The sequence below is a fragment of the Pleurodeles waltl genome, chromosome 11 (assembly GCF_031143425.1).
Source record: "Pleurodeles waltl isolate 20211129_DDA chromosome 11, aPleWal1.hap1.20221129, whole genome shotgun sequence".
Lineage (NCBI taxonomy): Eukaryota > Metazoa > Chordata > Amphibia > Caudata > Salamandridae > Pleurodeles > Pleurodeles waltl.
Window position 1 is genome coordinate 311,645,315 of NC_090450.1, and position 24,562 is coordinate 311,669,876.

Sequence of the window (24,562 nt, forward strand, 5' to 3'; positions counted from 1 at the left end):
TGCTGTGCACCAAACTCTTTATATTGTTTAGCTATGCACTGTGATAAGCATTGCTCATTTACACTTTTCAATAAATAAGCGCAGTATTAAAAAAAAAAACATGTGCTGCTGGTAACAAATGTTGTGCAACAATACCGCAGGGTACACGGCTCATTCTTACAAAAATGCTTTTCTACGTTTCAAAAAATAAATAAGTGCATTATTTAAAATAATAAAATAGCATCATATGTTGCTGGTAACAACTGTTGTGCAACAACAAGGCAGTGTAAAGGTCTCGTTCTGAAAAGAGCAAAGAGAGAAGAGTACAAGCAGGTTTGGTCTAACATGTCGGACACTCTGGCACTACCAGATGGTGAAGTGTCAAAGGCCCATTGTGTGGACAGTTCTTTGGTGCCGTCACAGCCCAGGAGACCACAAAAATGATCCACACACACACCGTTTCAAGTTGGCCCACTTGTCAGTCTCAGAGTGCCCGACAGGCCAGTTCCACACTGAGTACACTGCGGACTTCACTACCTGTACGTGGTGGGAGAAGAAAGTGTGAAACTTTTGGCTACAATAACCTACACTGAGGTGGCGCTTACGTATCTCTTGTAGGCACTGGCTGTGGTATGTTTTTGCTAGAGCATATTCTAAACAAAACTTGCACTCATTTGATCAGTATCTGGAAGGTGAGATGTCCTTGCTGTAGTGTGAAGCTCTGACCCTCAGATGTACTCTGATTCCACAGTAGGTAGGTTAGCAGATTGGGGCATCTCACTGGTTTTGCAGTGGCAAGCTGTGTGGGTTCAGTCTCAGGCCGCCCACTCAGACAACTCACTGCTGTTGGAGGGCACACAGTGTGTCTCAGGCCTCTCACTCAGACACCTCACTGGTGCTTCAGGGGCACAGTGTTCCCGTCTCAGGCCTCTCACTCAGACACCTCACTGGTGCTTCAGGGGCACAGAGTGTTCCCGTCTCAGGCCTCTCACTCAGACATCCCACTGGTGTTGCAGGGCACACAGTGCATCGCAGGCCTCTCACTCAGACACCTAAATGATATTGTAGGTAAACACAGTGTGTCTGGTCTCGGGCCTCTCGCTCAGCGAGAGGCTGACACCTCACTGGTATTGCAGTGGCACACAGTGTGCCCAGTCTCAGGCCTCTCACTCAGACATCTCACTGGTGTTACAGGGGCACACATTGTGTCTCAGGCCGCTCACTCAGACACCTAAACTAACTGGTGTTGACGGGGCACACAGTGTGCCCGGTCTAAGGCCTCTCACTCAGACACCTCACTGATGTTGGAGGGGCACACAGTGTGTTCAATCTCAGGCCTCTCACTGAGACATCTCACTGGTGTTGCAGGGGACACACTTTGCCTGGTCTCAGGCCTCCCAATCAGACATCTCACTGGTGTTGCAGGAGAACACAATGTGTTCGGTCTCAGGCCTCTCACTCGTGCACCTCACTGGTGTTGCAGGGCACACATTGTGTCCAGTCTCAGACCTCTCACTCAGACACCTCACAGATGTTGCTGTGGCACACAGTGTATCCGGTCTCAGACCTCTCTCTCACACACCTCACTGGTGTTGCAGGGCGCACACTGTGTCCGGTCTCAGGCCCGTCACGCAGACACCTCACTGGTGTTGCACAGGGACACACATTGTGTCCGGTATCAGGCCAGGTCTCTTAGATATCCCACTGGTGTTGCAGGGCACACATTGTGTCCCGTCTCAGACCTCTAACTCAGGCACCTCACAGATGTTGCTGTGGCACACAGTGTGTCCTGTCTCAGGCCTTTCACTCAGACATCTCACTGTGTTGCAGGGTAACACAGTGTGTCCTTCTCAGTGCTGGAGTACCACTTATTTGGAGGAGGGTAGGGCTGTAGGTGAGCACTAGCAGGCTAGTTTATACAAATAAGGCAATGGAAGTTGACAAAAACACCTCAGTGGAAATAATATTAACCTGAACTATGACCTTCCGGGTAAGTAATGGAGTATGACGTAGGCACTTTTAAAACTCTTTAAATGTGTTGTTACCCCTTGAACAGGTTTTACTCGGGCACAAGCAGGTTGTAAATATTTCTTCAAAAACCTGAAGAAGTGCAATTTGGACTCCATCCCATGAAAGAAAGCGCTAAAACAGGTGCAAACTCTCGGCCCCCGTTTTAGCACTGACACATGGCATGAGTCTGAAAGGCTCCAACGACGTGGCCTGGCTGAGGAAGAGAAGCGGGTTGCAGTTGTACCTCGCCCAGTGCTGTAGTGCTGCAGCTTGTCACTGTACACCGCCTCCTTGCTATAGGTTCGCTTTCTGAAAGAGAAAAGACAAGATGTGGTCACGGAGTGGGGCAGGAAACGCAAAGCATTCTTTCACTCGACACTACTGATGCGCTATTCATTTATCGATTTTTTGTAGCATTTAGGGACAGAGAGTTCACCGTTCACGCAGCGTTTAATCTGGGACTAACTCGGTGCAGTAAACATTCTTGGATAGTGAGACACACTACAGGAGAAGCAATAACTTACCAGTTCCTCTCTGCCTCGCTATAGACACACCGGGGGCCTTTATCTCTTAGTACACTGTATAGTGGGTTGAAATTAACAAATCTATACACTAATTCCTCCTTTCGTGATGGGGAATAATCATTTGAAACAGGGGTTACCAAGTGTTTTCTGCACAGACTTCTACTGCTTATATTGGATTATGTTTACCCCAGGAACCCACAATTTGGGGGTCAACATGCGACAGAGGAGAAGGGATAGAGTTACGACGTGCGAGTGATGAAACTCAGACTCTGACAGCCAATTTATACATTTAAAAAAGACCTACTGCAAAGAATTTGGAAACAAAAACAAATGTGACAGCAAATCTGCTCTGACTTAATTGGTCACAAGGAGGATGCATTATGAAATACCTTACAGGGTTAATACACCTGCTGCAGACATCTTCGTGTGCCCACCAATTTCCAGGGGATTATAAAAAATCTGAGACTTAATGCAGCTGCTCTGGAGAGTTGTACGATTTGCCCAGTGTTGGCTCATAAAATACTTAAGAAGGTTAATGTGCCTGCTGCGAAGCACATACTGTAAGAGGCAGATCACATATTTGTATTGTTTATGGATTGGTTAATGTGGGTTACTGCTTTGGACAGAGATATCCTTTTTAGTACTCTGAGTTTATAAACTGCAATCCTTTTATTGTAGCCCAATGAGCTGCGAGTCAGCCTCAAGGAACTGTATGCATACTGCATGTCATGGGATTCAGTTCTTATGTTTTTTTCTCTCAATCCGTTGTTATTCTACGTTTGCAAGGAAGAGTTTATTTGGGTAGCCATACATTCTTATTAGTACAGACAACCCCACTGACTGCAAAACGTTTAAATCCTGAATTTATGTTTCTCCAGGCCATGCATGCAATCTCTACAGGGTAGGACACTATGTGACTCCTACACCTGAAAACCAACATTGGCCTAAGTAACATTTTTTGTACACTGATTTACACACTTGTATGCTTTATTGTCTCTGTGTGTCTGATGTAAAGTGCTCTGACACCGTTCACTGGAATGAGTAGCACTGTAAAATAAATCATTAAAACATAAATTAGTAAGTGCCGATTCTTACAGTTTATGTACATCTCTTACATTGGGAGCAGGCAAAGGGAGTGAACAAAGTCAAAAATCTGCCTCCAAATCATAGTATCTCTTAAGTGCTTGTGAAGCAATAGCAACTTATGGGCTTTTATTTCCCTCTTTTGCACTGGCATCTAAATGATAAGCTACAAATGGCTCCTCGCCAATGTGATTCAGCTGATGGACCTTTAAATCAGGCCTTTTTTATGGACACAATATCTGAGCACTGCTGAATTGTGTCCCGATGTCGGATCCAGACCCCGCTCAGAAATACCTGTCGTAACCAGGATCCGGTCGAATCCCCTCATTTCCTGCACTGTCGACATCCTAGATGCTGTATTTTTTTTTTACACATTTATCATCTAATCGGAGCACGTGCTGAATGGAAGTGTGAGGGGCAATGTGGGTAACAGGTGTCAGTTGAAGGTCAGACTCTTCTGTCCCTGGGGAGGGTTGGGGAATTCAATAATTAACAAGGTAGACAGTTGTGTATGGGGCTGTTCTGTGCCTTTACCTGCAGCTCCTGCTGAAGAATGCAAAGTAACTTTACTGGGTGCAGACCTGCACCTGCTAGAACAGGTTCAGTGTTCCTGCACTGGTGAACTGTGGACGTAAGAGCACCACACCACTCATAACTGGGGTCATATTCAGCCAGGATGATGGGAATTACAGTGGTCAAGCTACTTTGCTTTTGTTTGAGCATCTCCTGATACAGTTTCTACCAAGCTTCTCTTTTTTCATGATGTGAAAAAATACAGACTGCAAAAACATCTTTCCAAAAACATAGTCCACAATATATAATAATAGTTGTAAACTTATCTGGTACAAGCAGTTAATGTTACATGTAAATCACGCTGATATAAATTGGTGAAGTGACGCTGTGTAAAAAGAACGTAGATAAATACATAAAATAAAATAAAAAAAACTACCAACAATACAGACTAAAATAACTATCTCACTAGAAAAATTTCCATCAGTATTGAATCAAAAACCCAACCAAACTAAGTGCACACATACATCAGTACTAGGTTAATGTAACTTTCCAGTTTCAATCCAAGCATAACTGTGGGTAAGTGTTTGAACGTGTGATTCGGTGTAAGCCAAATTTATTTTAGGAGATGTTTATTTAAGTTTGAATTGTTGATAGCTTATGCTTTGGATGCTATGTTTACGCAAACATTCTTTCAGTCAAGTTGCGACAACACGGGATCTGCTACAGTATGTCAATTTCCAATACAGACAGATGACAACAGTGGCAATAATTACGTCCTGAACTACTGCAGAAAATTTCCCAGCAAACAAATTGTAGATTTAGTAGTCAGAAATGGAAATTTCTTAGCGAGGTTGGGTACAGATCTTTAAGAGCAGCCAATTTTACCCTTATGGCTTTTCTATCATGATGGTTGGCATATTATACACCCCATGGCTTCGTAAGATGTATTCTTCAGTGTCCAATCAGCGCTTTAGGTTTTCTGCCATGGGGTGTGGTGGATGGATCCATGTTTTCTTCGACTGCCCTAGCCTTCAGCAATTCTGGTGCAAAGTCTTCAATGCAAATAAGTACAGTGCCCAGACTGAGATTTTCCTGACCCCGATGTTAATGCTTTTTGGGTTTTCGAATGAGCTGTGCCGTTTGCAAAAGTACCAACAGTATTTTATGTCAATTGCGGTTGCAGTATCCGCTCCCTGATTTTGCAGGCCTGAAAACATCAGCAGCCCGGTAATTTCACCAGTGGTTCACCAAAATGAAAAGGACCCAAGCTTCTGAAGGGGCCTTTGCCAAAAGGGTAGGGGCTGTATGAAAATATGAGGCAATCTAGGTGGTTTTTCACGCTTCAGTTCCTGCAGTGCAGAGTAAGCTATATAGGCTAAGCCATTGCTAGAGATTGTTTCCTTCATGGGCACTGTTTGCACTTTAATAGACACTGTTCGCACTTTAATAGCTAGAAATAGAGCCTCTTCGATTGGCGTTACAGACGATCAGGCAGATTTGTTCTTGTTTCTTTGGGCACTGTTTGCAATTTAACATTGATACTGTTTGCACTTCAACATCAGTATTTCTTTTTGTTTAGTCCCTGGCTCTGGGGCAAGGTTAGCTGTTTTAACTTTAGGTGCTGCCCCTCAGCCAGAATATGAGACTCTTTATGGCTTGTGATGGTTCATTAACTATGCTATATAAATGATGCAGTTGATTGTTTTTCATACATGGATTATGGTGCTGATATTTACGTAACTGCCAATACCATATGTTGAGGGTGTCATAGGGAGGATGATGGTGCTATTGGTGTTTGCTCTGTACGGTATATTCTGTCTGTGCAATGATGTTTTGTGTATTGATCCGCACTTTAGGCACTGTTGTACTTTACCAAGTGTTCGTAAATTTCTTTTTTTGTGCATGATTTATATATGTGATGTTGCTGCTCTCTTCGCTCAATTAAAAAAAGACAATATAAGCACTAATCACAACTAGGAAAATGAACAGATGGTTAGATGTCCTGTGAGCTTGAAGAGATGTTGCACTTTGGATATGGTTAGACCCTATGTGCAGTGACACAGACAGACCAAATAATAATGGCCCACTGGTTGAGATCAATTCAAGCCTTCCATCTAGCACTTTTTTACTGAGTGTTACCAAATGTTGTCACTTCAGCAACTTGTGTAAAACACAGAGATCAGTGGCTTGTGATAACAGTTCTGTCAGCGAATAAAAGGTCAATCCAACAGTGCACAAAAGATGCATTTAGTTTAATGCAATCATAATTAGGCCTGAACCCATTTTTATGTATCTGGAATGTGGTAGTGAAACAGTTACAGTCTTCTGGAATTTAGCGACCATGAAAAAGGCATCAGAGCCCTTAAACCTGAAATTTTGGGAATATGCTTCCATTTCATGGTGGTTTGTGAACTACTCCCAAATGCCAAAATGTTCCTGATATAGCTCAAAAACTGTGAAAGTTCACAGAATTCTGCGAGGCTGAACAGTTTCCCTAAACATTTAGTGAATCTGTTAAATTGTATAAAACTCCTTCACCGGCACATCCTGAGCGTGCACAATTCTGCAAAATATTTTGCCCAGGCCTTATCACATTCTGTAGTCAATGTCTACCAGTTTTGGCCTCAGGAACATCATTCAAGCCTCCATGAGACCAGGATGATCCTCATCTCCCATAGAGGAAGTAGAAGAATGACACTGGCTGAGGTACTGGTGTCACTCAGAAGGATGGATGCATGCAACTGACAGATGCTGTGTTTGTCTTTTGAAATGGCGTTACATCATTTATCCGACTAGAACCAACCTGCTGCAGACGATGTAGATGGCTACCAGTGAGACTATAAAGACCACACCAGCAGCTGCTGATCCTGCAATAAGCGGCAGCTGCTCCCTCAACTCTGATGTGTAGTCCTCTGTAAGAGAAAGAGAGAAGTGTCAAAGGACGGAAGCACAGAGAGTAAACAAAGAATTGTGGATTTGGATTTATTCTGAGGATCTGCACAATATGTATATTGCTGTTTTTTTAATTTACCGTGGCAGATTCAGAGATCGCATGAAGTCACCGAATGGAAGGTGTCAGACACATGTATGAAGCACTTTTATTTTATTTTTTCTTATTAACACCTGTTGGCTCACATTTACTAAGTGCGTCAGCCGTCATTTTCACAAAGCATATAGGTACTTTGTAGCGCAAACTGGTGAAAACAGAAGTACCGATTAATTTAGGTGCACAGATACAAATAAACAAAAATATCGCACAGTAATACTGTTCAAAAATCACTATGTGCAAGTGCCAGAACACATGTAGCAAAGCACCAGGCCACAGTTAATCTACAAAAAGAGGATGTAACTGGGCAGGACCAAAAAAGCATAAGTGTTCATGCAAAAGATAGATCCAATAAAATAGCATGAACTGACTTTGCATGAGGTCCAAATGCCAAATGAAACCAGATGCAAACAATCTCCATGCATAAAACTAATTGCCACAACATTACACGTTTTACATGATTTACCCGTAGGCTGTTGTGTCCTTGTGGCTAATTACACCATCGCTATGCATCACATTTTTCCAAGAGTCACACACATTTTTCCCCATTTATGCAAAGCAGCATTGCTGACTTTCATGCAGTGGTGCACAGTGATTGTTAGTTATTTTGGACTTGTGTTTGTCTTGTGCCATGCATTTGGTAAAATTATATCAATCCTATTGGGTTCCCCGTTACCCTTTCTTGTGAACGAAAAGCTACACATTCACCCTCAATGACAGGGTCAGCAAGAGATCCAAGGCCCACGTCAATATACCAAACTAGATATAAAGATATTTTCTCTGCCATTTCAACACAATTTCCCTCTCTATAATAGATGTGGCATACTCCAATAGTTACGTATGGAAGCAGTTGTGTATTCTCTATGATTTGCTATTCTATTTTAGGGTGGGAGGGAGTGGACATATCTTCTTACAATTGGAAGTGTAAGGGACCTAGCTGGAGTGACATGGCATACTCCAGAAAACAGGTCTGGGGCAATGCGCACCTCTGGTGCAAACAGCAGGTGAAGATATCAGATACAATATTTTTAATCCGCTGAGGCAGAAACATGAAATTCATTGATGGCAGAGAGGGGAAGCCATCCTTTGTCAGATCAAGGAAGAACGTTCACTTGAAAAATCGAGTACTCAAATCCTTACTGATAAGAGTATTATTTTCTGTGCCTTGAAAAGAACATGTAAGGGTATATCATTCCAGATTATTATAATAGGGTTTGGCTCTTTCCGGAAATAAGCCAAAGTCTAAAAATGATACTAGTCAGATAAAAATCAAAATTTTGTCTTTCTATAGGTTGTATTCGAAATATTAGTGTCCCGGCGTACCAGTGTATCTTGGTACCCCATGTTTGAAGAAAAGGGTCACAGCTGAGTACCAAAAGCAACAATCTCTGTTTCTATTGGTCACGTCTAAAGGTGCCTTAAGGTAGCATCAAGTTTGGGCTACTTTATTCTAAGGTTACAGGAGGTGATATCTTCACAACTACTGATGAAAGTAGAAGGACTCCATTTGTGTTGTGTGACACATACTGGAAAATCTCTATCAGGTTCACGGGCTGTCTAGGAATCATTGTAGCTCAAATGGAGTGGTCAACAACGAATTGGGACTAACATACTGGGTTAATAGGAGTCTTTCTTTATGGTTAAAAGGTTTAGAAACGCTTCTGACCATAAACAAATATATTCGTATTCCCAACACATATAGGTGGAAGAAATGAGCAGTCTCAGTCTAGATGCCCTGGATCCCAATACCAGGAGCTGGACAAATTGTGAACATCTGCGATGCACAGGAGGATCCAGGGAGCCTCTAGCTTTGCTGGTGACAGTTTGTGCAGCTATCTGGTGTAAGTTAATGTGGCAGTCCATGCTCACACCACAAAGCTGGGATTGCTGAGGATAGCAACAAAGAGACTGCGGGAACTTGTCAAGCTTCAGGGGAGCTCTCTCATAAGTGAGGTTCACTTTGGTGCCAACTTGTTTCTGGACAGTTTATCCTATATCTCTGTGTAGAAGATCTCAGGAGACTTGATGGATATTATTATTAGCTCAGATCACTTAGGAAAAAGCTCAGTGTGGGGTTCATCTTTTGTGGAACCAGCCTTTCAGGGACAGAGACATTTTGTGCTCAGGATCCTCATATTGAGCAGAAGGAACTTGTTTGATCTGGGGCTAAAGGTATAGTCTAGTTTAAGGGTCAGTGTAGGAGGCTGGTCTGGTTTGTAGTGGGTACCTAAGGTACTTACACCTTATACCAGGTCCAGTTATTCCTTATTAGTGACATGTAAGCAGTGTCTAGCAGCTTGGGCTGTCTAGGGGTTGCTGTAGCAGAGCAGCCAAAGCTGAACTAGGAGACATGCAAAGCTCTTGCAATACCACTATAGTCACACAGTACTTATACAAAATAAAAGACAATACTCAGTGTTACCAAAAATAAAGGTACTTTATTTTAGTGACACAAGGCCAAAATATCTTAGAGGCAATACTCCTACTGGAGGTAAGTATTATACACAATACAGACACTAGTAACCAAAATCAGGTTAGTAAACAGTCATAGAATCATAGAATAGTACAAACAGTGAAAAATACCATAGGTTGCAATGGGCCTAGGGGCAACACAAACCATATACTAAAATAGTGGAATGCGAATGTCGAATTCCCCCCTAGGCAAGTGTAGTGTGAAGAGGGGCGCTAGGAGTGTAGGAAAACACCAAAGGTAAGTAAAGTACCCCACTCCAGAGCCCAGGACAGCAGGATTAAAGTACAGTCAGTTTCCTCAGAACACACTACAAGTCGTGATGAAGAATTATGCAAGACTGCAAGCAACCAATGATGGATTCCTGGACCTGAAGACCTGTGGAGAGAGGTGACCAAGTCCAGAAGTCGATGAAGAGTTCAGGAAGAACAGGAACCCCTGCCTACCTCGAAAAAGGTGCAAAAGTGGATTCTCCGGTTGGAAGAAAAGTACAGAAATGCACCAAACAAGATAGCTGCAGGTTCCTGCTTGGTGCATGAGATGTCCCAGGTCGGGTTGTTGGATGCAGACTGTTTGCATTGCTGGATTCCGCCAACAAGCCTTGGTTTGCACAAGTATGCATTTTGCATCAAAGAGGAGCTGACCAGACCCAGGAGGGACCTGGGGGTCTCAACTCAGACTGCGGAGACAGAGGGGGCTCTCAGCACTTCAGAGAGCCCCCAGAAGACCAGGCAGCACCCAGGTAAGTCCCAGAACACAGGGACAAAGGAGTTGCAAAAGGGGGTCGTCACAGCACTACACAGCAGGATCCTACGTCGCCGGAGAACAACTCAGAGAGCTGTGGTTCACAGGATGGAGTGCTGGGGACGTGGGCTACGTTGTGCAGAAAGAACTTTTGGAAGAAATGCACAGAAGCCCAAGGAGCTGCAGAGGATATGATGCACAGGGGTACTGTCTGGCACGGGGAGGCAAGCTCTTACCTCCACCAAATTTGGACAGTTGGACCTTTGGACAGTCAGGGTCACTTCAGTCCATCACCTTTGTTCCAGGGATTAGGCTCGTCGACAGGAGAGGAGTCCTAGAGTACCGGTCGTCATCACAGAGAGGTGCCTGCAGGAGGAGGGAAGTGACTCCGTCACTCCACGGGAGATTCCTTCGGTTCTTCTGGTGCAGGGTGAAGACAGGAAGTCCTCAGAGTGTGCACACCTTGGAAACTGTTGCAGTTGCTGGCTGGAGCTGAAGTTGCAGGTCACAGGACCCTTCCTGGATACTTTGTTGCAGTTACAGCAGTTCCTGGAGCAGTCTGCGGTTGATCTGATGGTCAGAAGCTGAAGCAGAGGATGCAGAGGAGTCCTGGAGGAATCTTGCAAACCAAATCTGAGGAAACACCCAGAGGAGAGACCCTAAATAGCCCTGAGGCGGGGATTGGCAACCTACCCAGGTATGCACCTATCAGGAGGGGTCTCTGACGTCACCTGCTGGCACTGGCCCCTCAGATGCTCCCAGAAGGTCCCCACACCTTGGAATCCAAGATGGCTAACGCCAGGGACACTCTGGAGGAGCCCTGGGCACCACCTCTGGGTGGTGTTGGACAGAGGAGTGGTCAATTCCCTTTCCCTTGTCCAATTTCATGCCAGAGCAGAGACTGAGGGTCCCTGAACCAGCGTAGACTGGATTATGTAAGGAGGGCACCGTTTGTGCCCTTCAAAGCATTTCCAGAGGCTCTGGGAGGATACCCCTCCCATGCATGTAACACCTATTTCCAATGGGAGAGGGTGTAATACCCCTCTCCTAAAGGAAATGCATTGTTCTGCCTTCCTGGGATTGAGCTGCTCAATCCCCAGGAGTGCAGAAACCTGGCTGTGAGGTGGCGGCAGCTGGGACTGCAGTGGAAACCTCAGAGACCTGGTTTGGTAGTAATGGGGGTCCATAGTGGAGCCCCTAAGGTGCATGGAATTAGACCCCCAATGCCAGATTTGGATTGGGGGTTAGATTTCACAATCTTAGACACCTCACGTGGCCATATTTGGAGTTATATTGTGAAGCTACATATATGTATTGGCATATATGTAGTGCACGCTTATAATAGTGTCCCCATGCTCATGAAGTCCGGGAAATTAAGCCTGGACAATTTGGGAGCACCTTTGTTAGTGCAAGGGTAACTTTGCACCTAGCCTTCAGTAACTGAAGCTTAGACATATAGGGGACTTATAAGTTACCTTAGTGCAAGGGTAACTTTGCACCTAGCCTTCAGTAACTGAAGCTTAGACATATAGGGGACTTATAAGTTACCTGGTGCAGTGAAAATGGCTGTGAAATAGTGCGTGCACTATTTAACTCAGGCTGCTATGGCAGTCCTGAAAGAATGTTTGTATGAGCTCCTTATGGGAGGAAAAAGAAATGCTGCAGCCCATAATGATTTCCTGGAACCCCAATGCCCTGGGAACCTAGGTACCATATACTAGGGAATGTTAAGGGGGGACCACTGTGTCAATTAGAATTGGTATATTGAGTCACTAATCTATAGTGACAAATTTGGCACATGGAGAGAGCATAAGCACTGGAGTTCTGGTTAGCACAACTCCAGTGACACAGTAAGACGTACTGACAACACATATAGGCCACAAACTATGAGCACTGGGGTCCTGACTAGCAGGATCCCAGTGAGACAGCAAAAACACACTGACAAACAGGCAGAAATTGAGTGTAGCATGCCAAGAAAAATGACACTTTCCTACAGTCAGACACAAAAAACAGCTACTAACATGGATTAACTTACTTTTAGAAGTCTAGGCCCAGATGTATCAAGCAATTTTGCATTCGCAAATGGTGCAAATCGCAAAATTCTGCTGTTTGCGAATGCAAAAATGCCTTTCAAGATGTATGAAAGGCATTCGCTGGGCACATTTAAGGGATCGCAATAATAGCGATTCCTTAAAAATGCGACCCCATTTAGAGAATCACAAATTGCGATTCTCTAAATTGGAAATCGCAAATAGGGAACTCCTATTTGCGATTTCCAAAGCACATGTATCAAGCATTTCCTAAATGTGAATATGGCATTTAGGAAATGCAATTACCACCAAATCCAATTTGGTGGTAAGCATGTGCAATTTTTAAAAATGCATTATAAATGCATTTTTAAAAATGACATGTAGTGCACACATGCCCCTAGGGTATGTGCGTGATTCACATGTCTGCAAATATTTGTTTGGGGTGCATCAGAGGGGGCCTTAGACACCCAGCACCCTGGGGTTTGCATTACCTAATTTGCGAATTCCTAACTGGAATTCGCAAATTAGGAAATGCAAAACCATTCGCACCTATGGGCCTACAGGCCCATAAGGATGAATGGAGTCCCATTCTCTAATTGCGATTTGGTAATAGCGATTGCGAATTTTTAAGAAATCGCTATTACCGAATCGCAAATTTCATACATCCCATTTTGCATTTCTTAAATAGTGATTTCTTAAAATTAGCTATTCAAGAAATGCAAACCAGGAGCTTGATACATCTGGCCCCTAGTTTCAGAGTCTTCTGTCTGCACATTGTAGGGAGGGCTGGGAAGAGGGCAATGACTGCAGGGATGTAGTATGAGGACAACCATGTTACTGTACCATTAGCCACACATCTGCCACTGACTGCTAACAGACCTGCTTTAAAGGGGACATTTATACATGACCACACTTTACCCACACGCACAAGAGGTGAAGGACAAGAGGATCTTTGTTAGGAGTGGCAAACATTGTTTTCACATTGATGGATCGTCGCTCTTGCCCCAAGAGCACTGCACTCCAATATCTCTAAACCATGCCAGCCAAAAGGTATGCTTTAGGTAATGATGCAGATGAGTAATACAATTATGTATCTATGACAATTTTAGGTAGACTTTTTTGGTTCCTTCTTGTCCCAGGGAAATATGACTCTGCTGGGGAAGCACTAGAATCAGTGTCCTTGTTGTGCCTTAGATCCGAGGACATAGGACAGTCAAAAAGGTGGAATTATAAGGAGACAAGCATTAGAATAGCCAATATGCCTCGCCTGTGCTTTCTCAGTGATTTGGCCTGGTTGTACAGGAGCACGGCAGCTGTGCAGGATGGCTGAAAGTTAATAAAAAAGCACTATAACTTGGCCAGCAGTGCCTCTGCATCATAGATCTTTTCTTTATTATGGCAGTGGGCCAAGTAAGCAAGAACAGAGAGACAGGGCAGGTTTTAACACAGAGGGCAGATGGGGAAAAATTGCTATAACGCAACCTGGGGTGTCTGTGTCAGCGCTTTTTTAGATCCAGCCTAGGCAGCACACATGAGCTCTGTCAACATGCTATAATCTACTTCTGTGGGCATTCACCACATCCATCATTTTCATTCATTCCTTGTCATTCCTGTAAAAATTCCTTTAGTTTCTTAGGTAAATGCTTTAGGTTTGTCCCGCCTTGAACTGTTTTGTTAAGCCTTGGAGACTGACCCTTACATGGATTATTCTATGAGCGGCCAGTTACCTTGGTGTCAGTACACTAAAAAAAAATGATTTTGCCTCTCTACTTCACGCTTGTGGCGATATGTTGTTTCTTCCTCCAGCATCTCACTGTTTCTTTGCGATGTCTGCCCCCGACAAAGGCTGCAAGCTAGAGGGGTAATTTGTATTTATTTATTTTTTTGCACTTTTATATAGTGCGTACTTGACCGGAAGTTTGGAGTGCTTTACATGAGCACCGGTTAAATTTGCAGCCCCATTCCTAAATTTTTCCCAAGTTTAGCAGTTGAAAAATATACAAACAGGTGCCTTTTAAATAGAAACAGCACAAGGGAAACCCTTAAGGCGGCTCTCCCGGAGAGCCAATACTACAATATTCACTGCACTTGGGAAACTTCCCCATAATGCTTTGAGGGGCATTCCTGTCGCAACACATTTTTGCCCACAACTCAGCCTCTGGTGGTCCTAGGACAATGGGACCACCACCAAAACGTTCAGCACGATGTGCTCTTTCTGTCCAGACCATCTTCTGGGTCCCGACACTAGGTGGGGGGGTTCATAACCTCTCCCACCATTCGATGTTTTTTAGGCTCTCTTGTGGCTGGAGCTTTTGCTTTACTGCAGAGAGCTGTATTTTAAGGGCCTTGTTTGCATTGATATTCTAGTAGGCCTGCTAGGGGCTGAATATATGGTTACATTGCAGTGCTCTCTGCTCCTCTCTTTTCATCTGTTTATGCCCTCTGGGGCTGATTATATGGTTACATGATCATGTTTTTTCTTAATGCTATTATTATAATGGTACTCTCTAGGGGATGTTCTGACCATTAAAGTCTAATGACAGGTGTTTGAAGGAATACACAAACACAGTTTATTTCTGATAAAGGCATGGCTAAATACTTATAAGGTCCCAAAGGCAAGGCCTATTAGCTATACCAATGTTTGTTTATGTTATGGCGCAGGGAACAAGCAGCAACAGGAGGGAGGATAGGGGAGGAGCAACAAGGTGGGCTGGTGGGGAAAAAACACTCTATGATGTGGCCAGCGGTGTCTGCATGGTAGCATTTTTTTGTTATGGTGATAGGGCAAGCAAAAAAGGAAGGAGTGAGGATGGGTGTGGGGCATGAACCAACAGAGGGAAGGTGACTGGGGCAAGCAACAACAGAGGGAGGGAGGATAGGGGTTGCAAGCAATAAGAGAGGGAGGATCACTGGGGGAAAGCAACAACAGGGGGAGGGTGGGGGTTTCAAGCATCAAATGAAAACAGGGATAGCAGATGGGGCTTCCAAGTCGCAATGGACAGAGAGCGGTTGGGGTTGCAAGCAACAACAAAGGAGGGAGTATGGATTCAGGGTTGCGAACAACAACAGAGGCAGGGAGGGAGGGAGGTGCTAATGGGTAAGCAACAATGGAGGGAGAGCGGGTGGGGCAAGAAAGTGGACAGCAGAGGGCGGAGAAGTACATGAGGGAGCCTTCTTAAAAAGACTCACTCTGGAATGGTGCTTAAACTCAGAGAAAAAAAAGTAGCGCCTAGAAAAATGAGCAGTGAATGGACAGAAGTAATCTGTCCATACACCAAGGGAGGTAGAAGCACCTGAAGAGGAAGGAACCCTAGCTCAGCTGACCAATATTACGGAACCAAATGAGATTGGCAATGGTATTTAGTGGTGGTTGATAAGCCCACTGATAAAAAGCAGAAGGTCTCGAGAAAGTGAGACCTAAAAACGGCATGGTGGGGGAGCTGGTACTGACAGGTGTGGACATTAATCCTAGCAAACAATCTAGGTCGCCTGCCCATAGGCTGGGCTTCTCCGCGCCAGTTCCATCCCTGTCTAGCTGCATTAAAAAGAAACACAACAAACAATCCAGCGTCGGACCGCGTGCTGCCATTTATCACTTTCACTCCACCGAAAGGCGGGCATTAAAGAAAACGCTGGCGGCCAATTTGACAATCAGAAAATAAAAAGAATCTAAATGCTGTACGTGTGACAGATTTCTCTGCAGTGGTTTGGCGGGCATGGGACACGCTGCTATTTCTTTCTCTGACGGGTAATATCCATTCGGTTCTGTTGCAGTCTGTTTAATGGGGGAGTTACGTCTCGAGAAATGATCTATTTGTGGACTGAAAGCCCGGGGCAGGAGAGCGGCGGTCTGGCAGCAGCAGGAGAATGGGAAAAGAGAGGTAAGTTGAGGGAGAGCAGGTGTAGACACGAGAGGGGTGGAGGCGGGGAGTGGGGGGGGGGGAGGGGGGCGTGTAAAGGTTACAAAGAATGGAGCATTTTTGGAGGGGGGGAGAGATCAACGAGCGAGAGTGAGAAAGAGACACCGATGTCACATTTAATCGAAAATTGTATGAAGGGGAGAAAAGAACAAATAAGAATAAGAGATGAAAATATAGAAAAGTGAACTGTGTGAGGGGGAGAAGGGAAGTAAGACTGGAGAAAAAATTATTTGAGAGGGAGGGCAGAGAACTGTAAAATATACAGAAATTAAAAGATGAAATGACCAGGCCAAAAAAGGATAGACTTTAAAAAGAGAAATTGGCTGACGAGAGGATAGAGAAAAGAATGCATAAAGTGAAAGGTGAGGAAGCGGCACTTAAAGAAATGAACTACGGGGAGAGAAATGTAATCAGTGGATTGGAACATGAATAAATAGAAAGTACGCAGGAGTGAAGGAGAACACAAAGAAAGACACATCAAATGAGGGATGTAGGGAAAGAAAGGACAAAGACTGTAAAGACGAAGGTAATCAACAGTAAAACAAAAGAAGAGACGGGGAAAGTAAAGGAGTGCAGAGGACGAGAAGGGTAAAGAAGGGAAGCAGAATGAGGAATGTAATGTAGGACAGACGAGATTAGAGGACGCAGAGTTAAGGGCGAGATTACTGGGTAAGGAATGTTAACAAGGGAAGAAGCTCAGAAAGGAAAAAGTCCATCAACAGAAAGAGAAACCGGAAAGATGCTAACGGAAATGCGTGACCCAGCACTCAATCCTCCCATAGCCGCCTGAAGTAAGTGTTGCTACTGCCTGGACAGTCACTGTATACAATACTCCGGGCGGAGAGAATGTCTAACAGAACAGAGAGCGCACCGATGCCACTACCAACCTGAAGACCCTGGTCTGGGGGGAAGGAGTGAGCATTGAAGGCTTTTACCAGGAAATGAATGTAAATAAACGTGCTACAAATAACGCATTTGAAAACATACTATTCAACAATACGTAGCATCCTGGAAACTAAAGACAAAAATAGGGGTGCACAAGCGCGGGGCATATTGAGAAATGAAGCACTGTCATTTCTTAACAATAGATAAAAAAAAAAGCAGCAAATGCCAATAGCTGAACAAAGGAGATTGCCAACAGGCTCCAATGACATATCGGAGAGTGACGACATCTTGTTCTAATGACAGGAAATGACGATGACAACAAAGATAAACTGTTGCTTTTCCTCAGCACCCAATGCCTATACGCCAGCCTTGGAAATTGGTCCCTCTGGTATTTTTTTGGCACAAACCATATGAGTTCAGAATGAGTCCATACAAACCTCAGGTCCTTCCTCATGGTATAGGTTGACTCCATGCCAACCATCTACCTAGGGAGTTTCTTTCTTGGTACAGAACGGTATAGATAAACCAGAGCTACGCTGTCCATTATTAGGGAATTTTGTCTTAGCCAATGTTAGGGAAGCCACATTTTCTCCAGATTCAGAGCATCCCTAGTAATAGTAAGATGGACCTTCTATATGGTAGCTGGCGACACTGTGCAATCTACACGCAGACTGGTCCTTCCTCTACAAACAAGACATATCAATATCATCCAGTTAAAAGGTAAATTTGTCCCTTATTATGGCAGACAGGACTATACCAACCGTATGGTGGCTGGCTTTTCTACAAGACAATGAATCAACACATGCCAACCTTATTGAATCTAGCCTTCCTCAGAGAAAAGATCGGCGGCACCCACAGGTCCAAAGAGGTGGCTTGTCCTTGAGGAAGTAAATGACTCCACTGTAATCACAAAGAAATCATACTTTCCACAGTGGCAGAAGTAATAAGATGCCAGTTAGAGAAGATGTTACTTTCTGAATGAAGACAATGACATTCCGTCCGGGAGGAAAATGCCCCTTGTACATATCACACAGAAAGCATGCCAATCAGAGGGAAGGTTGTATGATGGAACTCCGCATGCATTTACCCCACATGCCTTTACAACTCAGTCTCTACCAAGACTGTGACGTTACCATGCATTACTTTATCACAGAAGTCAGTACAACATCTTGCATTAGGAGGCGCTGGATTTTGGAATAGTATAAATTACTATTGCAAATCCAGTCTATGAAACAGTAGGAAAGATGTTGGATTCAGAAATACAACACCAGTCCAACAACGCGCTCCCTAAGGCAAGTCGTTGTAACAACTTGTGTGGTAAAGTAATGCGCGGTAACGTCGCAGTTGTGGTGGTGACTGCCTTGTAAAGGCAGATCGTGGTTCTGACTACGTGGTAAAGGATGTTTCCCTAGAAGGAAATACCCAGGTTCGGCTTATAAATCATCCTTTCATTCAGTGTTTTACTCATTATCTATTCATCATTGTGGGACAACCCTTCAAAACGTATAAATACACAAGCATCCGCATCCGACTCCTCCTGCACATATATAAGGCCATTCCCAAGAGCAACCTTGCAAGCAGCGTCGCCCCTGGCCAGCAGCAACCGCTGCAAAGCCTTTCACAAGGAAAGAATGATAAATCAAGTTTACTATCCTATCCTTGTGAAAGGGGCAGAGCCTTGTGGGGTGACCTGGGCGAGGGGAGTGCACTGTGCACTCCCCTCAGAGCGCATGGGCCGGCCAAACATACATGCTCAATAGGCTGTCTCCAGCCCGGCAACTGTGTTGCCAAGCTGGAAAGAGCCTGCATAGGCTACCAGTCTACCTGGGAGCACCCTAACTGGGTGTTCCCAGCCAATGCCGACGCTGCTCTGAGCAGTATCGGGATTGGCACAGGGCAGGCTAGGAGCCTGTGCCTGGAGCCTGCAGGAGAAGAGCAGCGTGATGGCAGCCCATAAAGGTAAGTGTATTTTTTTTTTTTATTAATTCCCCCCAAGTCCCCCCTCCCGCCCCCTTTATAACCCACGAGCCGCGACTGCTTGCAAGAAGGAACAGTATTAGGAGCGGCAGAGCGGCGAGGGGGACTTAACTTGCCTGCCCACTGTCATGACGCAACCACGAATAGACAAGCGGCCTGCTAGACATACAAAGAAACATCAGGAGGTGCCACATTTCAATTAGAAGCCAGCAAGGGAAACACACGATTTAAAGAAGATTACAAGTGCAGCTGGTGGCTAATCCGACTGCGTCCTTTTAATCGCCCGGATCTCAGTACTTCGGTCGCGGGGGAAGGTTTGATACTAGAAAGACAAGCATACTAAAATGCACGCTCTTCAGCTTCTTATTTTTTCCGTCTGCTGTTTTATTATCGTGCCCTTCTCCCTTATTCTATGTTTCATCTCACTTTTCTATCAGACCGTACTCTGTCCTTCAATTAATTCTTCGAATCACAGAATCTCATATTATATTCCCTAACTCTCTATGACTCCCTACCCTCCCAAGAGTCTTTTCTTGTAATCTGGTGTGTCGCCTGTGTGTCTTTCTGTTCCTTCGCCTTTGCAGGATTATACAGTTCTTCCTTTTTTAATTGCCTTATGTCGCTTTCATCCTAACTCTAGCTCAATCTGCCACTTTTCCCCTACATCATGAGTGCTCACAGACATTTTATGAGAGGCCAAGAAGTATGGTCTGTGGTTCAACCAAGGGCCACATTGATTTCAGCAGGGTGGCATTCTGGTGGTGATTATAGGGGAAGCGAAGCATGTACAAACCTGGGCTCAATCTCTGCTTTCCTACTTCACCAAATTGTGTGATCCTAGGCAATTGTTTTATTTCACATTCCCTCCTTTTTTAGGGCCCCTGTTGTAATCTCTCTGTGGGCTTTTAACCATGCCCATGTCACGCCTGTCACTTTCATTGGTTCTTGGGCTTGCCTTTTAAAATCCACTTGATTTAATTAGTGAAAGGCTTTTCCAGTGTTTAGCCTTCCTCTAGCGCACCAGCCAACCACTGAAAACATACGAGGTTCCATGCTTTCAGTCTGGTTTCTGCACTACTTTGCCTTTTTGTTTTCCACGCAGCGCGATCGTGCTTGGTGTTACATAGTGCGATTGCACTCATTTTGTTTCTTTCAATTTACGTGGAAAGAAAAGTCCTGTTAGGAGTTTACAACACTAATAGCTCTAAGTCGAGCAAATACGAGACCTGATGCATTGCAAATGCTTGTTCTTCATTATTATTATCATATATAAGAGAATCTCAAAGTACATGAGTTTAGGATGTGCAATGTAGAAAACCTTATTCTGTGTATGATTTAATAAACCGAAAGGGTGCACATAACAAATGACTTGCCTTTTAGTTCACTATTGGTATTGTCGGGGGTGGGGGAGCTTGAATGTTTCTAACTACGTATTTGATAACTATCACTTTAAAAAAAATACTTCTCAATGCAATGCACTAACATAATCCTATGTATTAAGGTGAAATGGTTCTGCGTTTTTTTATTTATCAAGTATGAAGAGACTATCATTTTTACATTGTTTTTGCTGCAAGATGTTTTAAAAAATGTAGGTGTCCCTAAAGTTAAGTGGTACAGGGCACCCTAGTTACTTCCCTTGGTTAACTTAAATTGACCTTTAACCAAATGCTTGCCAGTTTATTTAATATATTTTTAATATTAGTGCTGAGTTGAGTTTACAGCCGTCCAGTGCTCCTGTTGAGCAGGGGGCCGCATGCAGTGCTTGAAATTGAAAAAATTAAAGTGCAGGTACTCTGTTCCAGAGTACCAGCTTGTTTCCGAGAAGTGCTGGTACTCTCCAATGAAAAGTACTACGTTTTTCTTGAAATGTGCCGGTACTCTCCCTTTCAAAATTAGAAAGTGCCGGTACTCAGTACCGGACATTACCGGCCCAATAAAAGCACAGGCCGCATGTTAAGATCAGGAGGGCCGCATGCGGCCACCAGGTAGTACATTGAGTATCACTGCCCAACATCCATTAATTCCAACTTTTTCACTATCTTGAATCAGTCCATGCCTCTCCTCAGTTTCTCCTAGGATGAACTGGAGACCCTGATTTCTCACTCACCATTTATTTTGTTCTTAGTAAGACTTCTTTCTCTTCTTCTTTAGATCTTTTCACTCTCCATGCTTTTCTTTCTACTTTTCATGTTTTTATTTTTCTTTTGTTCCCCCGTTTTCTTTTCTGTCTTTTCTACTTTAGACTTTACTTCCATTCACGTTCTTTCTTTGTGTTTTTGATGCTTCTTTCTGCAATCCTTGTTTACTTTCCACACTTCATTCTTGCCTCCCATCTCACCTTTTTTTATATTCTTTGTTACATTATTGAACCCTTTTGTTAATTCATACTAATCTACTCCATTTTTCTCATTTGGGATTCCCCATTCTCCCTCGTTTCCTGCACGGCCACCTGGGGCTGATGAACCTCTTGCCTCCACCTTCCCAGCTAATGTCTTTCTTTGCGGTATTATACTGCTTGTTCTCCACAGTGACCATGAATTTCCAGAAGAAAAGACCATTTTCAAAATTGAAATTGCAATATCAGAGGATAGATGTTTCGATTTCATCTCATTTTGCACGTATACAATGATACCTGGCCTGCTTTCAGGCCTGCCTTTGGTCTGATCTTATTTCAAGTTACAGTTAGTTTTTTTTCCTTCCATCATGTGGTTAGCACCGCATTTTACAGTGGGTGTCTATCATTTATGAGGCCTCCTAAAGCATCTAGCTTCAGTGTACAGTTTTGCATGGTGTAGGATTTCTCTGTGACCTGAGTCATGGTGGTATTTCTACAATGAAAAAATAAACAGAAACTTTGAAGTATTAAATAATGACCATCTTGTGCAACCACGAAGTTTATATTTTGCTCACAGTAGTCAGTCTCAAAATGCAAGCTCGATGTGGAGCTGGCACGGACAATAGCCCAAGATACCAAAATGAAAGGGGACACATTATTGAATTAGATAGATAAAAAGGTCACCCACATTTGGAAATCGGGGTCGTTTTTAACTTGTACAGACACAGTCTATAGTTGTTATGCACAGTATCGCAGATTTCATACAATTGAGCTTGCTGTGGACAATGGTTGTTGTAATGAAGGGATATCAACAGTTACAAGCAACAGCAAAGCCTTTGCCAGCAGTTTTTAGCCATGTTGAACAGCATCGCCGTTGCTGTGTAGCATGGCTAAACAAAATAAACTTTAAAAAAACAAGGCTCTATGATGCGGCACACGTCATTTTGTACTTTTTTTATTGAAGTGCCAGCAGGGAATAAGGCACATGGCGACCTATAGAAGAGGGGAGGTAAGCAAAACAAAGGGTCGGGTGTGAAATGGGGCAAGCAACACAGAAGGGGTTGGTGTGAGGCAACCTGGCAAGGGGGGAGCAAAGCGGGGGTGGAAGGAATATGGACAGCAAGATGGGGGTAAGAAGCAACGGGAGAGAGAGCAGGGGAAAAGCACATAAGCGAACAAAATGGAGGGGAAGCAAACAGTGAGAAAGAATGTGAGCAGAGCTTGGGACAAGTAACACAGAGAGCAGGGGTGGCAAAAGAAGCAACTAGTGAGAGGATAATGTGGAGCAGGCAGAAGAGAAGCACATGAACAAACAATCAATGGGAGAGCAACAGAGAAAGAGAGAGGAAGAGGGTGTGGATGGGGGATGGAGAAGAAATGCACGAGAAAGCAACAAGGAGAGGGCATTAGAAAGAAAGAACATCACTGGGCAGCACACTAGGGAGACATATTGTATTCACCTGCTATCTCGTGCAGTGTTAAGTTAAAAGAAAAAAGCAGGCCCCTTAAGAGTGAGCACTGGAAGGACACAAGTAAATTGGCAATGTTCCAGGGGAGGGACAGACTTAAGATGGACAAGACATCGAATAAGAAACAAACAAATAAGAGTGAAAGAAAAGTCAGCTAATGGTAAGCAATTGGTTGGCTCCTAGCCCTATATGCTTTTGGTAAGGGCACAATATGTTTCGCAAAATGTTATGTTGTCTGGTAGACTAGAGATTAAATTTGACCCACCAGACCATAAATCAAGCCCACTAACAGCCCACAAATGGTCCAGTCACACCTGTCCTTCAGGCACTGCAAATTTTCCTATAGGCCAGTCTGACCCCAGGCAACTTTGAGCGATCCAAAATTTCCAGAATCGTCTTTGTGTTGCAGAAGCTCCTAATTAAAACCATACGCTGGATGCACTACTCAGGCCAGTCTGAAGTACTAAAATTTAGTTTATCTTCTTCGGAGGAAAACCTTAGTGGGCCCAAGGTTGTTTTATCTCCCTCAGTTGCTAGGGAAAATTCCTACCTTGTCCTCTACTGTTAGAAAGCTGGGCTTTGCATCTGGCAGCAGCATATCCTTGGAGGCACACATAATCAAGTGTGAAATTGTTGTCTTCCCACCAGAAAGCCCTGTAATTCTCAGACACTATAATCGATTCTAGTTTTGATTACTAGAATGCTGTAATTGCTTTTACGTGGGGGTCCCGGCTTCCGCAGTGGCAAAGCTGCAGATGATCAGAAGTACTGAAATTCATGCTGTGGTTTGGATTAAAAGGAAGGACCATGACTCTAGAGCCAGGGGGTCACAGCTCTGGCTACCAGTCAATGACCATATCAGGTTATAAATGTTCTGTTGGATGGTCTGGTGTTGCCCTCACTTAGGACCCGATTCTTTAAACCATTGGAAACCCACCTATTTGCAGGGTCATTCGCTAGACAGTCAGGATCATGATTTCCTAGTAGTATCCAGGAACATTTTTTTAGTAACATGTCAAGCTGTGTGGCCCTCTGTTTTGCTTTTCACTAAAGGCCGAGCTGAAACACTCATGCACTGACAAAAATCTCTTGAATGCGCTTCTTAGTCCAAAGGAAACATTCATTATTTCACTACGCAAGGTTCCTAAAAGGAGATCAGCATGCTGAAAGCACATGTTTAAAAGTGGACACAGCAATGAAATGAAAAGATACACAAATGATTCTGCACTGCAACATACACAGCAGATATATGTATCTATATTATAATGCAAAGCAATAATTAATAAAAATGCATCACCGTGGGGCCTGTCAGATACATCATCTTTCTCCTGCCAGCAAGCCGATGACCACGTTCGACTGCGAGAAAGAGAGAACTCTACCCTCACAGGAAATATATATCAGGCATTCAACCTCTAAAATTCTGATTGAGGTCTCTGAAACTCCCACTGGGTCTCTTGTATATTTTAAACAAGAAGTATTCAAACATGCTGGCTAGTTTAGGTAAGAATTGAAAATAATACGTTGGGATTCGGCCACAATCCCAAGGTGATAATCCAAAACAAGGCCGTTCCCTGCTG

General features: G+C 43.9%; 1 protein-coding gene across 3 annotated transcripts in view; it reads right to left on the reverse strand.

The window, feature by feature from the left end:
• The window catches only part of EPHB1 (EPH receptor B1), a 754,401-nt gene that overhangs the window by 152,667 nt on the left and 577,172 nt on the right, over positions 1–24,562 (reverse strand). For all 3 annotated transcript variants that reach the window (XM_069213561.1, XM_069213563.1, XM_069213562.1), the window contains exons 8-9: positions 6,913–7,021; positions 2,234–2,298 (exon numbers count right to left, since the gene is read on the reverse strand). In XM_069213561.1, coding sequence (XP_069069662.1) covers positions 2,234–2,298; positions 6,913–7,021 — 174 coding nt within the window. The remainder of the gene's footprint in view (positions 1–2,233; positions 2,299–6,912; positions 7,022–24,562) is intronic.